General features: G+C 32.2%; 1 protein-coding gene across 1 annotated transcript in view; it reads left to right on the top strand.

The window, feature by feature from the left end:
• The window catches only part of LOC110032302 (SCY1-like protein 2), a gene marked incomplete at its 5' end in the record, with an annotated part of 85,666 nt that overhangs the window by 14,878 nt on the left and 51,295 nt on the right, over nt 1-19,493 (top strand). Inside the window, 1 exon segment of the mRNA XM_020735884.1 lies at nt 6,794-6,920. Coding sequence (XP_020591543.1) covers nt 6,794-6,920 — 127 coding nt within the window.

Below are 19,493 nucleotides of genomic sequence, written 5' to 3'. Positions count from 1 at the left end.
TTGTAATATAGAACTTTTGAGTCTAGATTATCGAACCCTTAGGGAGCAAGGTGTTTAAGTTTAGGAAAAGTTCTAGACTACTAAATTCGTTCTTAGCTTGGAAGTTAAATTGTTTTAAACTTGTGCTAACTAGTCCTACTGAATTACAAACTACTCTTAAAGGTTTACTCCTACTGAAATTCTACTTAATATATTTCTTAATATATTTCGGTTAGTGATAATCAAGTTATAAAGCTATCTTCTCTTGCAATGATCTAAGTGGAGTTAAAGAAATGAAAAATGCAAATTATGAATGAGGCTAATGACAAATAAGAGCAACTCTCTTCTTTACCCTCTTCCAAGTGCATAAGGAAGAGTGGTTAAATTAGTTTTAATTCCTTAAATCTCTATTTGAACACATCAAAGATTATTTCTCTAACATTTGCATCTTCCTACAAAGTACTTCACCATACCCTATAGATCAATGTGAACAACTTAGTTGTTTTTCCATAGCTCTTCCGATTCATTATGGATCACAACACATTTTAATTAATCACTTAACCAGAATGAAAAGTAAACAAAGACTTGATGGTTACTCATCACATATAGATTTAAAAACAATTTTAAAAGCATTCTTTCATTCCTACACTTCCTACTTAATAACCACAAGGGAAGATGTAAAAAAAAATTAATCAGAAAGTATTGAGAAAACACCACAATATATCTTTGAAAATAAGTAAATCCACTAAAGAATTGTATTTACAGAAATACAATAACAAGAGTACACAATACGTAGCTTTCTCTCTCTATAAAATGCCGAGAATGCTTCCCTAAGGATCTTCTACTTTCTTTTGCTGCTGTCCTCGTGTCTGTTCTCACTTTACAATTGAAATTCTCTCTAATTCCCTCACAAATGCTCCCTATTTTATCCTACAGCAAAAACTTGCCTTCTCCTCCACCCAAGAATCTTCTTTAGCACCCTCTTCAAGATCTCCTCGGAAAGGCTGTCAAAACTCTCCATAAAAGCTCCTCTCCTCGACTAAATAACTCCCCACATCATGTAGAGGAACTGCTGAAAATTGCCCAGACAGTTTCTGGCGTCCAGGCGCCACTCTCGGTCTGCCAGTTCTGGTATGGGCGCTCAGGTGCCTAAAAGTCTAGTGCCACGCTGGTATAGTGACGTCTTTGGCGCCCAAGCGCCAGCCTCTTAGGTTCCCAGGTTGGGAGTGACGCCTAGGCGCCCAAGAAATCTGGCGCTAAGGCGCCAGTCACTTGTAACCTCCTTAGCTTCAAGTCACCTCTACTTTGCTCTATTTCTTCTCCACTTTGCTCTACTTTTAATAACTGTTGTACCTGCAAGAAAAATATAAAAGTAACTTTCTTTAAAGTACAATTTTATTCATAAAAATGTGCAAAATATAAAGAAATTTAAGCATTCTTTTCTGCACATCATCTTCTATTAAAATGCCCAACAACTTTAACATCATTCTTCTAACTCATATTTACTCTTGACAGAAGAATCCATAAAGAGTACGAACTTCTCTACCAAACTTTTCATAAATGAGAGAACCACGAAATTCTACTTTTTATATTTTATAAAAGCAACTCTCGAGCATAAATCGTTGAATTTATTTTATTATTACGGAGTTATTTTATATTTATGATACCTTAATTACAATTTCTTAAATTTTTTTTTTTGAATCGGATAGCCATTTATTGATTCACAGAGTCTTGACTTTCTTTGATTGGTTAACTGCTTGATTCTCTCTACAAATTGTTCAAATTAAAATATGATTAGTTCTGATAGTTTAAATTATCATTCATATTTTCTTCTTTAATGAATTTTTAGGGAATGTGGAGAGAGAGAGGGGCGGATGACCATGAATGTTATCATTATTGCACAAATTGACCAATATCATTTGAAAAGTGTGTGGAGCTATATAATTGCTTTCATAATGCTTAAAATATGCCAACTTTGATAAAAATAACATATTGTTTTCATCTTTATTGTTTATTTCCTTGCATAAATAGATGATGATGGTTATGGTTGAATTTTCTCAATATCTTCATTTTGATGATGATTATAATCAGCTCCTTATATGATGATGATAATGCTGATGGCAATATAATACATTCCCACAAAGAAAATTTTTCATAAGTGAATAATTTCTTTTTTTTTGCATGAAATTTCCCTTCTTATTCTAGATCATTCTCCTTTTCCTTAAGAACTATGCCCTCATTTTTAAAATGTGCGATAGGTTTTCATAGTATGCCGATGTAATAAAAGAAAAAAAAAAGTGGAAGAAGAAACATAGTAATTATGGAAGGAAAAACGGCATACAAAAAAATTAGGAGCAAGTTATGATAACTAGAATAATAGTCCTTAACATAAAAAGTTTTATGTTAAGGCCTAGTGGTTATATGCTTTGTCTCCAAACACGAGGTTTTGAGTTTAAGACCTAACAAATACGGGTGCACACATGAGTTAAAAACAAACTCAACATGAAAAATATTTTTTATTCCTAGCAATTTTTCAAGAAGTGTTGACACTCACCAAAGAATCTAGACTTGCTAGCTTGCCAAGACTCGAACCTTTTCTAGAGTTGAAGGAAGTCAAATGATGAAATTTGTGAAAGGCCAAGGTAACTCTTAAACGTTTCACAAGAAGGACAAACTCCCTTTTTAAACAATTCTTGAAAGAGTATCATTATACATCAAAGTCTTAACACAAGATGACCACCAAGCTCTCGACTCTTTGTATGATTGATGGCAAAGAAAATTTAAAAGTTTGAGAAGAGAAAATAGCCAAAAGGGGAGAATTTGGAAGCACAATCAATTATATGTACAAATATTTCAACGAGAAGGGTAAGTTAGTAATTTTTTTAGGTGCAATACAAGTCCGAGCATTTACGTCTAATACCATTTAATAAAGTTGAGGGTGAGCTACCATGAATAAAGACCATGATGGCTATTCATCATAAAAGAATGAAAATAATAGAGATAATTTCTATGAAAGACTCGCCAAAATCTTCATGAAGAAAAGAACCACAAGTTTCACCTTATACATCATAGGAGCAATGCTCCAATGTAAATCAATCAGGTCTATTTTCTACTACAAAAATATTACATAATTATGGCATATCCATCAATTTCATGAAATAAAAAAAATGCATAAATGCATTGTTAAGGGTTTGCCACTTCATTGATCCATGAACTCTTCAACTTCATTCATTGATTTGTTGATTGTTTGATTTCTTGAGCCCCTCTATAATTTTCTTGAAAATTAAATATGATTGAATCTTAGACTTTAAATCACCATCCATACTGTCTTTTGTTACATTGGAACCTTTAAGGAAAGTGGAGAGAGAAAAGGAGGACCATGCATGTTACCATGTTTGCACAAATTGATAAAGTTTATTTGGAAAGAGCGTGAAGTCATAAAATTACTTTCTTGATGCTTAAAACTATGCTACTTTCAATAAAAATAACACATTTTATCTATCTTAAAACTATGCTACTTTCAATAAGATAATTTTCCTAAATAAATAACTTCATTTTTTGCATAAAATTATCCTATTTGTTTTGCATTAGCTTTGATTTTCAATCTTTGAAAGGGTCGAAGGGAAAATAGTGCTAGAAGAAATGAAGGCCTTAACAAAAAGTATGGAGTCATAAAATTACTTTCATTATGTTTAAAGATATGCCATCGTTGATAAAAACAATAAATTTTTCCACATTTGTTTATTTTTTTTCTATAAATAGTTGATGGTGGTTATGATTGAATTTTTTCCCATGACCTTTTCTTGGTGATAATAATGAACTCCTCACATAATGATGACGTTAGTAACATAATCCAACCCAATTTAGGAGATTTTCTTAAATAAATAAAATTTTTTGGGGGTAAAATTTCCTAGTTTGTTTTGCATAAATCTTGGTTTTCCAATCTTATAGAAGATGAAATTCCAAAGGCTTGAAGTGGATCCTGAAAGAATCGAATGGGTAGAGGTATTAGGAGAGAAGAGGGGCTTGCGAAGAAATAGGACTAGGCAGATTGTTCAAATACCTGGTAGAACCATCCTGACAGACTGTAAATGGGTCCTTACACCATTTCTATATGACGGATGTATGGATAGATGCGAGGCATAGCTGGTTGGAAATTTGTTCAATCATAACTATTTGATAGACTACTTGAAGTTTATTGCTCATAATGTGAAACTGAAGCCAATGCTGGTCTTTCTCTTGATAATTATATATTTTTATTGCGCTTTATAATAAATTGATATAAAAAGGCCATTCTTCAGCAAAAGGATCTACAACCTAAAGGTTGAAGGCGTTTCTTCATGTTTTGGTTTTGAGTTACACACTTTGTGTTTTTTTACTCACCATTCTATTAAAAAATGGCATTCTAAATGGAAACTTGAGTGAACATTTTCTACTAGAATGAGTCATAAGTGTGAATTGACAATTTTATTTATTTTCAAATTTTCACCAAGTGCATGGTTTAAATACTTAACTATTGTCTTTTGTAACAAGGGTTTAAGCAAGCTATTAGTGAACACTCTGTTTTACAAACATGTGTATGCCACTTATTTATGACCTCATTTTAACTTGTAACAATATTTTTTATTGTTCATTAAAAAAAATGCTAGCAAATGAATTTGAAATAAATGATCTTCGTTTTAAAGATACTACCTTGGCATGTTGGTGGCTAGAAATAAGTCAGGTATTATTTTTCCCATCGAAAAAATTTTCTCGAGGAAAATGGTTTACTTGGTTACAAACTGATTGACACTCATATTGATCAAATTTAAAGGTTAGCAAAAATGCACTAACTCTCTTGTAGGGAAGGTTAAATATTAGCATATTGTCAGAAAACTAATCTATTTTGCCTGACACATGGCATGATGCTGCTTTCACAGTTTGTATGATCAGTTAGTTCTTGTATGCAATTTATGAGGAAATTTTATTTAGCTTGTCATGTTTTTATCAACTGCAATAAATCACCGCCTTTTGTTTGAGAGAAAATATTATGACATGAAATATATTTCTCCCTTTTTTTTTCATCCTCTTCATGTTTTCAATTATCATACTAGAGGCTGTAGGATTAGCATTACTGAAGATAAGATGTCAAGAAAATATATTTTGTTTTGGGCATATGCTCAATGTTTGGTAGAAGATGCACCAATATTTCTGACAATTTGTTTTCTTAATGATTGATCAATCAAATCTATCTATCTATTTGATAGATAGAATTTATGTGGAAGGACTGGAAGAAAAATTAGCATTGAAAAACTAATCTTACTAAAAAATATGACATGATTGTTTGAATGGAAAACAAAATGAGTGAATTTGAATTTCCGATTTTTAAATTCCAAATTTAGATTAGATTAAATTTAAACATCATATAGCTTCATACTTTATCTTCATATGCTTAGGGCAATTTAATAACTAAGCAATCAAATTTTGTATTTTAAACTTGACAAGCTTTTATTTATTTGTTTTATTTTGCTTTCAGTTGCAGTGAAGTTATAGTATGTAAAATTGTCTTTGTTCTCTGGGAAGATAACTGGATACCCTTTTTATTGTGCCTCCTACAATTGGCTTCTAAATAACCTTTTTCTACTGCTCCCCCCCACACTTCCTGCGTCTTTCTTCAACTGCTCCTACCACTCCTTTTTTTCTTTCTCTCTGAACAGTTCTCTCGTCTCTCAGCTCTTTTCCCCCAGCTAAGCTGGTGAAGGCGAAAGCATCTGCAGTTAAGCAAGTCCCGCTTCTTCCTTCACCCTATCTATCCTAATCCTTCACTTTCTCTACCCTTGCTCAACCTACCAACAGAGTCGGTCAGAACAAGGTGGGCAATAAGCCCAGTAGGCGGTGGTGATTTTCTAGCTTCTGGCAGCAACTAGAGAGATGTCAACGGAATAAAAATACAATTTTTGTGTGGCCTTCATATGGTCAATGAACAAGTCAATGAACATGCGACCTGCACCAGGGTGGCACTGGACCGTGAGTAGCACAAATGTATGAGATCACTAGTGATACTGGATGGGCGAGTCAATGGACTAAACATTAACCAGTGTCCTAAAGGAGGATAGGAAAAAGGTCAACACTTCCATGAGAATATCCTACTCTTTGAATAAAATGTGGTACTTGAGTTGGCAGCAAACTGAGGAATCCACTTTCGGCAACTTGAAAATTGCTGCAAGTCAAGTTTCAGTCGACATCTAAAATGAATAAATGATCTAAATGTCGGATCAAGACATAAGAACAATGTTATTTGAAACGCAATAGTCAAATAAACAACTCCTTGCTTGCTTCCAAATAAGTTTTTGACCATTTTTTCTATACAAGTGCAACATATCTAGAACAAATTAGCAAGCAAACCACCCCAAAACTGTAGTCAATATCCTTTGTTTTTTTTTCATTGAATCGGAGTACAAGATAATCACGGCCAAGTTAAAACATATCTTGATCATCAAGATTATGTACAATAGGCAATGAAGTACACTACACTTACGAATTCATGTTCAAGCTATGGAAACATCGTTGTGATTATCATTTTTATAGTGACCTTTCTCACTTTTCTGAGTTTCAATTCTCAAGAAATTGCTTGAAACGTTTTTTTATGAAGTGCATTGCAAAACTTTATGGGTTTCATTTCCCATACTTATTTAATCTTTTCTTGTTTGTGCAGCTATTACTAGCATATATGGTAGCAAGTTTAGAATGTATTGAGAAAGAAGCTTTTTAGCTCTGAATTTTACATGTTTTTTATGCTTTTCCTTAGCCAGTTTTTTTATATATGATGTTGCAGTATATGAATAGCTTGTCATACTTATCCAGTGAGTCATTCTCGCCAATTCCCTCAGAGCTTATTGTTGATATCCAAAGAATGCTGTCAACTAATGTGTCTTCAAGGCCTAGTGCAATGGAATTAACCGGTAATTATCACATTGTTCTTGTGTGATTCCATATATTCTTACCACTATTGTATCGCTGGAAATGTATTCACTTATAGGATCTACAACTGACTTTCATGCTTGATATTCTTACCACTATTGTTTTGCTAGAAATGTATCCAATTATAGAATTTACGTCTGGCTTTCTTGCTTGATACTATAACCATGATTTTTTATTCTTTCCGAGATGACATTCTATAATGCGGTAGCTTATTGCTTTTGTTCTTTCATGTTTGAGTTTAGATGGCATTGTTAAGGTAGCAGTTTATTTCATTGAGTTTTTTTATATAGTATGATGGGAGTGCATATGTGCTGAAGTTTAAGTTTTGGGGAACAAATAAGTCTCTACTAACCCATTTGAAATTGGCAGACATGAAAATCTTGTGATGAATTCATTATAAAATTGGTAGGGTTAGGATGCAAGTTGAATTTAATGCATTTTTTTTCTGTTTTTTTTTTCCATTTCCTAATTCACACTCTCCGATACAAAATTATTTTGAAAAGCTTTTCTAGCTTTTAATGGCTATGGTTCTAGTTGAAATGGAAGCTATTGTCCATTTGGAGAAAGAGATATGGAGTGATTTCATTGCCTAGAGCTATTAGCTTATGGTTGAATTTGAAGTTATACCCTCGTATTGATTTTCTTGGAAAAATATTGATCACAACTTGTGGGAATTTTAATTTTTCCCTTTTTTGTTATATTCTATTTTATTATTTTCTATTTTAGAATTAGCTATTTATGGTAGTTTCTATTTCTTTTTATCTAGCATGAGGATTTTGCGGCATTCTGAATGTGGTACTCTTCCCCATTTATTTATCTTGTAACCGAGTCTTTGGAAATTAAAGAGGAATAATTACTTTTGTCCTAAAAAAGAATTACATGGTCTTAGAGCTAGTTTGGTTCTCATTCGAATGATTACCTAATTCGTCCAGATTGTCAACTATTGTGTAGCCTGTGCTGAATCCCTCACCATACAGTCTCGATTAGAGTCTGCGGGAAAGGCAACAACTGATTGCGACGTTCATCCGTAGTGATACATTCGCGATTAGAGTCGATGCAACCACAATTAGAGCCTGCTGACTGATCTCGACATTCATCCCTCGCGATACATCGCGATTAGTCTGCTGGGAAGGCAACAACTTGATCTTGGTGTTCAAAGACTTAATGTCACACGGTTTTGTCAATGTATCATAATGACCGAGATCACTTGCAGCTCGGTTACGAAGAATGACTGAAATAGAGATTATCGTCATCCTACGAGACATGTTTTTTTGTTGAATTCAGAAGATGATAAAATGAGGTTCCTCGTCGCAGTCCTATCCCATATCGAGGGGGCTGGATTGTTTTACTTGATGGTTTTGATTGGCTTTATCCCATTGCAACCTCCTCATTGTTTAGCCATCAAGGATTCATATCAATTTTGTCATGAACCTAAAAATATGATCGAGTTCGCGACCAAAATTACCCAGAGTTCTCTACGAGTTTCGAACCTGAGTCAATCTTGTAGAAGCATCCATTGCTCGTGCATTGCTCTTGTTTGTTTTTCATCGCGATGGAGCTCACAATCGAAATAGTTGTTGTGAGCTCTCGTTCGCATTAGGTTGATCAAAGTTGCCTTTTTTCACTGTGTTTGAGCTCAACATAGTATCCACTACTAGCATGTTTTCTCATGATGTCATACAATTTGATTATGATAGGCACCCAAAGAAAGTCTACTATTTATACCTGTTCCAGTAATTTAAAAACCAAGTTGCATCACCCATGGTGGTGCGAGTATTGCAAAAAATCATGACATACTTAGGAGACATGTTGAATGCTTTATAAACCCCAAATTGAAAACTAAATTCTATATGTGAAGGTCGGGCCTATCAAGCCACTTATGATGAAACCTGAGAGCTTTTTACCAACTCAGATGCAATACCTTTCACCAAGAAGCAATTAGAGCATCTGCACAAGTTGTTTCAATCTCCAAAATTATCATTGACTGTCTCGCTTTTCAGTACAGAAAGGATTGTTAAGTTTTAACCCTAATTTTGTTCATTTTTGGATAATTGATTTTAGTATAACTGATCATATGACTGATTGCTCTAAATTATTCTCATCTTATAGACTTTTTGCAAACAATAAAATGATCAAAATTGTTGATGGTTCCCTCTTAGTAATTGTCAGGATATAAACTGTCAAACATCATTGTTAACCCTTCGTGAAATGTTCCATATTCCCAATTTGCCTTGTAATTTATCATTCATTTACAAAATTACTTCTGGTTATTAGTGTCAAGTTAATTTTTATATTTTTTGTTGTGAGTTTCAGGAATTGACCACTGGGAAGTTGATTGACAATACTAAGAAAAGTGGACTTTATTATTTTGATGATGGACTTGATGCGAATAAATAACGTCAAAGTATTTGTTTAAATTTTGATTTTATTTCTAAAGACAATGATATTGTGCTATGACACCATAGGTTAGGTCATCCTAATTTTTAGTATTTAAAATTCTTGCTTTCCAATTTATTTCAAAATAAAATTGTCCTTTTTCTGATGTAAAGTTTGTCAATTTGTCAAATATCATTGCATTGTATTTCGTTTTCTTCCCAAATTTACAAACGAACTATGTTATTGTACTATGATTCATAGTGCTATCTTGGTATAAACATCTTACACACCGAAAAAAAATGGTTTGTTACATTACAGATGATCACACAAGGGATGTATTTAATGAAAGAAAAATCTAAAGCAGAAATAATGTTAAAACATTTTTACACCATGGTACGAACACAATTTCAAAAAAATATTCAAATATTACAGAATGATAATGACCAAGAGTATTTTAAAAATATTTTGGTCAATTTTTTTGAAGAAGGAATAGTTTATCAAAGCTCTTGTGTCTACACTTCACAACAAAATGATGTTGCTGAAAGAAAAACCAAACACTTGTTGTAAATAGCTCAGGCATTGCTATTTACAAATCAGTCGCTAAAATATCTTTTCACCCCACAACAAAATGATGTTGCTGAAAGAAAAACCAAATGTTTTTTGTAAATAGCTCAAGCATTGCTATTTACAAATCAGTTGCTAAAATATCTTTTTGGTGAAGTCGATTTTACTGCTACATTTCTCATTAATAGAACACCTAATAAAGTTTTGAATTTTGAAACACATTTTGATATTTTTCATAAAATTTATCCAACAAATCGGCTTTCATATTGTTTATCTTTAAAGATAATTGGGTGTACTGCATTTGTTCACATTTAAAGTCATAATCAAGGAAAAATTTAACCCTGGGCCATAAAATGTGTGTTTGTTGGTTATGCTCCTAGCCAAAATTGGTATAAATGTTCTGATCTTATTTCTAAAAAAATGTTTGTTTCCATGGATGTCACATTTTTTGAATTACAATTCTTTTTTTACCTCATATTCAAGGGGGAAGAGACGACAAAAAATTGACTATTTTTTAGAACGTTCTTCAAATCGAAGTCTCACAAAATAATATCTCCCCAAGTTTGATCGTTCAACTAAAAATTCAAGCTATATTATATTATGAGAAAGTGAGTTGAGTTTTTTAGGTATTGAAGATGTTTCATATCATCCTACAGTACCATTTCATGATGTCCATAATCCTATTACAACTATAAAAGAGAAAAAAAATAAAAAAAGAAGTACGACATTGGTGTTGTTTAATATTGTCTACTCACGACAAAGGACAACTCAAAAGAAAGAATCTACATATCCTTTGCATTGCCCATAATCCATGTATCCTCAAGGTAATGTCCTCATTAAGCTTTTACCCCCCCCATGATCAGTTCACTTCATCTTCGAGTTTTGAATTTTCAATTTCTGAACCTAAGTCTTGCTCTAATCCTAATTCTAATGATTCCAGTCATCTCATTGCTGCTTATAAGTGGATGAGGCTTTCACCCAACATCCATTATCTCATTATATGTCATATGAAAATCTCTCATCTATTTTTTGGGCCTTTAGCACATATTTGTCTTGTATAGAAATTCTTAATATTGTGCAGGATGCTCTGAAAGTTCCTAAGTGGAAGTAGATCGTCTTGGAAGAGATGAAAACCTTAGAAAAAATGATACGTGTGAATTGGTTCATCTACCTAGAGGGAAGAAAATTATTAGATGCAAATGAGCGTTTAAAATCAATTATAATTATGACTGTTCTCTAGAATGGTATAAGGCTTAACTTGTTGCCAATGGATATACTTAGACCTTTGACGTTGATTACTTAGAGACATTCGTCCCAGTCGTATCACTAAACTCTATAAGAGTTTTTCTGTCATTTGTAACTAATCTTGACTGATTCCTACAACATTTGGATATAAAAAATGCATTTCTCAATAGGGACTTAGAGGAAGAAGTGTACATGGTTGCACCTCCTCCACGATTTAGTGAGAAATTCAACACAAAGGTGTGTAAACTAAAAAAATCCTTGTACGGGTTGAAACAATGTGGTTTGAGAAGTTTACATTGTTTGTTAAATGTCAGGGGATATTCAAGGGCAAGGAGATCATACAATGTTCTTCAAGCTTTCAAGAATTAGAAGATAGTCATGCTGATCATGTATGTGGATGATATCATTCTCATCAGAGATGGTGTAGATGAAATGAATCGGTTGAAGACTTCTCTCTCATTAGTTTGTGAGACTAAGGACTTAGAACATCTGAGGTATTTTCTTAACATGGGGGTGGCTAGATCGAAGAAAGTTATTATTGTTTCTTAACGAAAGTATGTTCTTAATCTTCTGAAGGAAAGTGTGATGAGTGGTTGTAAGTTTGCAGACACACTAATTGATCCCAATCAGAAGCTGTGAGATGAGAAGGAAGGTGAACTAGTGACTACAACTCGATATTAAAAGTTGTTGACAAAGTTGATATACTTATCACATATACGGCCATATATCGTCTTTGCTGTAAATTTGATAAGTCAAATTTATGCATTTATCATCTGAGAAACACTTTGAAGCAGTTAACACGATTTTCAGATACCTGAAAAGTACACCACATAAGGGTTTACTCTTTCAGAAGACCACACAATAAAATATAGAGGCATACACTAATGGAAATTGGGCGGGCTCAGTTGTTGATAGGAGATCGACATCCGAATACTGTACTTATGTCTGGGTAAATCTAGTTATATGGCAAAGTAAGATACATAATGTGGGTGGCAAGGAGTAGTGCTGAGGCAGAATATCGAGCTATGACTAATGGAATATGTGAGATGTTATGGCTGAAGAAAAATATTGAAGAGCTGCAGATTTCGATAGACATGTCAATGAAGTTGTGCCGTGACAATAAAACTGCTATAAGCATTGCAGAAAATCCGATGCATGATGATCACACATAATATGTGGAGATTGATAGACACTTCATAAAAGAGAAGATTGATTGTGGAGCTATTTGCATGCCTTTCATTCTGATCACCATAACAAATAACATATATCTTAACCAAAAAAAACTTTTCAATCCTAGCTTTAAGGCCCTCATAAGCAAGATGGACATGGTAGATATCTATGCTCCAAGTTGAGAAGGGGGGTCTCAGATTTTTAATATTTTTCCCTTTTTGGTATCTTATATTTTTATTATTTTCTATTTTTAGAATTAGCTATTATTGGTAATTTCTATTTTTTTTTTTCTAGTTTTTTCCTAGAATGAAGATTTTGTGGCTTTCCTAATATGGTGGCCTTCCACTGCTATTTATCTTGTAACCGAGCCTTAGGAAATTGAAGAGGAATAATTATTTTTTCTCTAAAAAAAATTATAGGGCTTATCAAGATGCTTTGACACGTTAGTGTTGCAAATTTTCCACTTTTTTGGAGTTGTGGGGAGCATTCATCTGATAAAAATTTTCCAATTGCACTGGTGGTGGTTCTAATCGGTTTTGATCTTGTTTACACACAAAATTTTACATCAACTTTAAACCTTATTTTGTGAGCCCAACGTTATGATTTAGCCCTGCACCTACTCACAAGATCATTGATTTGTTCTACAAATTTTTGCTCCAGATGATCATCCTATAGGTGACGATGTTGCTGATCTAGTCTGTTTGTTTGTTTGCTCTAATGTTACCATTTTTTGCGTTGAAGAGCTAGTGGGTAAAAAGTACCAATTTATATTTTTGCTTAGAGGGGAAAGTAAGAATTGCCAATCTTCAAAATTTACCAAACTTAAACGATCACAAGTTAAATGTTTTTAGGGAGAACCTTATGGGTGCTTCTTGTCAATATACGTTTTTTTAGCTTTTTTTCATCGAGCAATGTTCAACAATTGTTTTTTATTGTACTTTTCTTAATTAGTTGATGATAAATTTTTTTATTTAAAAAATCCATCTTGAAATAATTTTACTATTTCCACTAAATGACCATTTAATCCTCACATCATCCATTTTCTCACCTGACCTTCACATGCCCAAGCCATTGCTATCACTTATCACGCGCCAAAACGAGAAGAAATCAAGTATTTATTGCATTATGCATCAAAATTGTATAAGGGTCTTAGATTATGCTCCATTGTTGCTATTATTGGTGCCAATACCGTCCTAGTGCCTACCAGGTGTACAACCATCATGTTTTTTTTTCTTGGCTACCCCATATGGCTATCCTTTAAAATTTTCAAACTTGGCTTCCAAACTTCGTCAACAACTTACTCAATCACTGTTATCTCAACTTAATCCTAATTACTCCCCTTAACCCTCTTGTGATTTATTCAAAATCAAAACCCAAAACACTCAAACTAAAATTGCAAACCTCCTTAGACAACCTAATGAACTAATTTAAATTTAAATCAACCATTCATCACCTCCTAAACAAACATCTTCTAACCCATCTGAATTCAAGTCTACTAACCCAATTAAATCCATATATTATTACAAGCTTAACCAGATTGATTCAATTAGTTGCCAATCTTTGGACAAACTTTCTGCCTTGTTGAACTTGATCAAGCAAACTCCACCCGTTTAAAATGTACTAGCCTTATACCAGTTCAAACAAGCTAAACAGTTTAATTGTTGGTGTAGTTGACCAGACACAATGATTATTGATTTTCCTCTCTTTACGTCCCACACTACATTTTATTGTGTCTATAAGAGTTTAGACTTCTTCCCTAGATTTCAATGGTTGTTCAACTCTGTACTTACATTCGAGTATTGAATTGAACTTGAAAGGTTGTATTAATTTATTGGATTATACATATTAAGTTACGCTAAAAATAATTGGCCCTATTGTGTTCTTCAAATACTAATTTCTGCTTGATTAGAAGGATTATTAAAAGGGACTTCTGCAATAAATTTGTGTATTAAATTTAGCTGAGTTTACAATTCTTTTAATCGCTTACATGGAATGAGTCAATAGTTAAATTTTCATGATATTACATGCATTTAAGTTTTTTTCCCTTTAAACTTTGTAATTGTTTATATCATTTCTTTTAGGATTCACTTCGTAGTTGCATCTCTTCATATCTAGTATCTTCACGTTGTATTTCATTGCATATAGTTTGTCGATGTTCTTATAAGACTTGATATAGAGCAAGATAAAATGGAAATTATGATAGGCTCTTTTGATGATACATTTGATATGACTATGAATAGTTTGGTTAGTTAATTTTCATTCGTTTTTCCATTGATTGCCACAAATCTCTCACTAGAATAATGATTGTTCAGCACAATACCAATAATATCTTGCCAGATAATCTCTTAGAGAAGAGCCAATTGATTGTTACCGTACACATAAGCATCAGATATTTTGGTAATAACATCTGTAATGATGATTGTGTTGATTGTTTCAACATCATTAGGATAAAATTTTTGAAGCAAATCATAATTTATTTTTGGTAATGATGTTGTTAGCAATATTTATGGCGATGCCCTCTTCCCAATACAGCACCTACACTATCATTTTATAATGTCTCATCTTTCAATAATCAAATCCTAGTTCATTACGACTGTGTTACATTATTTTAGATCTTTTTACACAATATATTGGCCTTATTGATGATATAAAGGGCAATAATCTTCTTTTTGAAGATGATCACAAAGAAATATCTTTTTTGTATGTTTCAACTTGATTCCAACCCTAAATCTAGGTACATGGTTGAAACCTAACTTGAGCCATAGCTTACGTCTCAGCTTGAGTTGAACTTGTTGTTAAGCATTTTATGTCAACTGAAACCATTAGTTTTCGTGAACCAATCATATTTTGATTCTTGAGGAATTACATATTATAACAACAATTTAACTAAATGTCAATTTATCTTTGTTTTGGGCTTCTAGATCTATTCTCTTAGAGGAAGTGTCGCTTTTATGTTTATGGACTTATTTTTTATGGTTTCATGAAAGATCAAATCTAAGGATATTCTTTACGCGAAAGCTAGATGGGGCATATTATTTAAATTTTATCCCCTTTTTTGATGATTAATTTTGAAAGAAATTATAGATTGGTGTTACTTTTGATATCGTGATTTCTCATAATGGAAGAATCAAGTATAGTGGATGAACTATGGGGTTAATGAGAAGAAGTTGAAAAAAGATATGAATGGATGCCTCAAAAGGAGCGAGTCAAGAGTAAATAGAAATAAATGTATTTCAAATGCAAGCACTTGCATCTATTTTATACTGAACAACACAACTCTAAAATACTCCAAATATAATACATTTTTTGGCTCTGCATTTTTTTACGTTGTATTCCTTTTTTTAGCAAACCAAAGTGCCTCTATATCATCCATTAGTCCTATGTTTCATTTGCATGCGAATATTCACAAGCAACTTATTTTTAATTTTTAATAATATTACTCGACTGACGATGTGATCAAGAGAAGGAGATATTCAAATTGGATGTTCCTACATATAATCTTGGAATATTTTTCATAGCTACTCTCAGTGATAAGGGACATAGAGCTGCTAGTGGATGGGTGAGAGGGCGAGGGGACTATTCCCTCAACTAATGTATTAGAAGAAAGTGGATGATGGCAACGAAGCTTGTCGATTATTTTGTTTATTGTTGAAAAATAATTTAAGAAAAATAAAATGCAAGAAGCCTAACTGAGAATGGATACTTCTTTTATATGTAAATGATTTTTTTTTAATTTAATATCCTCTCAAATAAGGTTAGTCTTGGTCTCCAAACCAACAAGCAACATAGGAGGTAAATAAGCACTTCTTTTTTTGAGGAATGGATTGGGCTTCTTACTTTTCAAGTTGCAGAAGAAAATGAAGTCAAACATGAGTCAAACTTAAATTAATTGAATTATTGAAGAAGAAAAGGAACGCTACAAGCTATTCTAATGTTCATTAACATGGATCTACTTTAGCTCTGATAACAAGATGATACGGTAGAGGGATGTTATGATGGATGGGTGAAAAATGAGAAAAATATGCTCTCACCTAATTTATCGAATGAAAGTGGATGGAGGTGATTTCGTAGCTACTTGCTAATCATAATAATTTAAAATCTTGACAATCCATGATGAATTGCTTACTTAATATGTGGATGTAGGCACATCAATCAACTGTGTGGGTTGAATGAAGGCACTCTAAGAATCGATCTTGGCAATTGTTGAATGAGAAGTTGGAGGAGAAGCCTAGATTTATAAGAAATAGACTGGTAGAGGGTGGAGGGTGGAGGGTGGAGGGTGGAGAGAATGCCATCATGAACTTATGAAAAAAACCTAACCATGGAAAGAAATTAGAATTCCTCATCCATGATTGAAATAAAATAAAAAATATTATGTCATGGGCAACTCGTCAAAGTTTCCATATGATAGAGCAATCTTGCCCTACCTAAGAAAATGCCCAAAACATTCTACCTCATGCAACCCAAGCTTCTTTCTAATACAATGATACCATGCATTTATCTTTTTAATGGTATTTACATAAATAAATTAACTCAATAAAAATCAATTTGTATCCAATCATGTGTTCCATGAATATAAAACTTAAAATGTTAATGAAATCTCATTAATGTCATTTCTCCATAAATTAATCCTCGCCTTAAGAGAGAGAAAAAGCTTGAATTTTATCATGTATGGAGTAGACTATTGATTTTGGAATTTTAATTTAAGTTCATCCATAGAAGGTTCATTTGTATTACTCTTCTCTTATTCAAGTCTTGTTTCAAAGAGAAAGAGATTGTGCTAAAATTAATCGTGCATGGGGCTGACCATTAATTCTGGAATTTGAGTTTTGAAGTGCTTCTATAAAAGGCTTCATTTGTGTAATTTCTCCATAATTCAAGATTTAGTTTCCTCCTCTTTCGAATTTAAGATTTCAATTCTTTCATGATTTGCCTTAAATCAAGGAAATGAGAGAGAAAATGCTTTGGCCGAAATATTGCATTTTGATGTTATATTAAGGGAGATAAGGTCCAATATGTATCAATGAGAGAGGAAATGACCAAATTTTTTCATGACTGACTTGAAGTGCTCAGCCATAGCTTGAATGGTTCTATTTTTATTGTGAATGCTGGCGACTCTTGATAACCATGAGCAAATATCATGGCTATATGTTAAACAAATTTCCTATTTATGTTGAATAACTTTTCCTGGATCATCACAAGTGCTCTCTTGATCAATATTGTTGGAAAAAAAAGTCCTCATTTGCTTTGTATTAAGAAATTAACTGTTAGAAAATGGAATGCTGTAAATCGTAGGTCATATAGGGATAATGATTATTAGAATTCTAAAAAAAGCAGTATATGTCCAATTTTCAATGTCTAAAATTTGACTTTCATGAAACATCAACTTAAACTTTGAATTTTCTTTCTATCATATTCTCATCCTGCATTTGCATCCATCACATCAAGTATATATAATAATTCAGTTGACCACATGAACATTGTAGTAGAAGCTATTAAATGATTAAATCACATCAACTTTTGATGGAAGATCTTGATGCTACTTTATGTACAAGGAAGGTAAATTGATTTGTAACTTATCATGTTTTTTAGAAAAAAAAACAGTAATTATGGCTCAATCTACTTGATGAATATTAATTCAACAATCATTGAAGTTTTATATTGTCAAGCCTGGTAGTTGAAAATGCAAATTGTATGTATTAAGACAAATATCTTGACAACTGAAGTGCTATTTTATTATGAAACTAATATTATGATAGGTTCTTGGAATATAGGTACTTTCAATGGTAAATTAATGAAATTAGTTGACATTTTGATTCATAGGAAAATTAATTTCTTATGTATTAAAGAAACTAAATGGGTTGGAGAAAATGCTAAAGAGATTGATAGTTAAGGCTTTAAACTTTGGTATTCTGGTAAGAGTCGCACTAGAAATTGTATAGGTGTAATTATAGATAAGAGTTTGAACGATAATTGTAAAAATTCTATAAAAATTAATAGAGTTGGAGATAGAATTTTAACCCTTAAGATTATCATTGATACTAAGATTTTTAATATTATAAGTGCTTATGCTCCTCGAGTAGGTTTAGACATATAGTCTAAAGATAAATTTTGGAATAACTTAGAAGACTTAATACAAATGATACCTCTTGAAGAAAGAATTTTTATTGGAGGAGATTTAAATGGACATATCGGTAGAGTGGTAGAAGACTTCAGAAATACTCATGATGGCTACGGTTTTTCGTGTAACTAATGAAGAAGTTAGAGCTATTTTAGATTTTGTTTTAGCATATTATTTTTTTATTACTAATATGTTATTCAAGAAAAGAGATGAGCATCTTATTACTTATAAGAGTGGATCTAATAAAACACAAATTGATTATTTTCTTATGAGAAGATAAGTATCCAACATCATTTATTAGTTTTATATTTTAAGATGAAGAGTTGTAAAATAAAGAATACTAGGACTCATCATCGTAGAATTAGATGGTGGAACCAAAAAGACATAAATAAAATTATTTTTATGAGTAAAATTCAAGATTTCAAAATTTGAGATGTTCATGAATATGCAAATGTTATGAGAGATAAAGTAACAAACATTATTAAGCAAGTAGCAAAAGATATGCTTGGAGAATCAAAATAAAAAAAAATTATAAATAAAAATAGTTGGTGGTGGAATAATAATGTACAAAAAAAATAAAATATAAAAAATTTGTTATGAAAATTAGTTTAAATGCAAATGATTAGAGAACTGAGAAAAATATAATGTGCGGCCCGCAGGAAGTCTAAAAGAACAATTAATGACGCTAAAAATTTAGCTTTTAATTATCTTTATAATATATTGGATACTAAGGAGGGTGAAAAATATATGTATAAATTAGCCAAATAAAGAGAAAAGAAAAGTAATGATTTAACTCAAATAAAGTGTATTAAAGATGAAAATCAAAAAATACTTTTCTTTGAAAAAGATATTCAACATAGGTGGATGAGTTATTTTGATAAATTTTTTAATGAAGTTTCTGAAAATACGAACGATCTTAGTGATCTTAATATCATCAATAATAATAAAACGTTTCATTTTTACCGTCACATTAATAAAAAAGAAGTTGAGGCTTTAAAGAAAACTAAGGGTGGAAAGTCTGTAAGACCTGATGATATCCCAATTGAAGTGTGGAAATATTTAGGAGATTTGGGAGTTT

The sequence above is a fragment of the Phalaenopsis equestris genome, unplaced genomic scaffold (assembly GCF_001263595.1).
Source record: "Phalaenopsis equestris unplaced genomic scaffold, ASM126359v1 Scaffold000915, whole genome shotgun sequence".
Lineage (NCBI taxonomy): Eukaryota > Viridiplantae > Streptophyta > Magnoliopsida > Asparagales > Orchidaceae > Phalaenopsis > Phalaenopsis equestris.
This window is presented reverse-complemented; position numbering and strand designations above follow the sequence as displayed.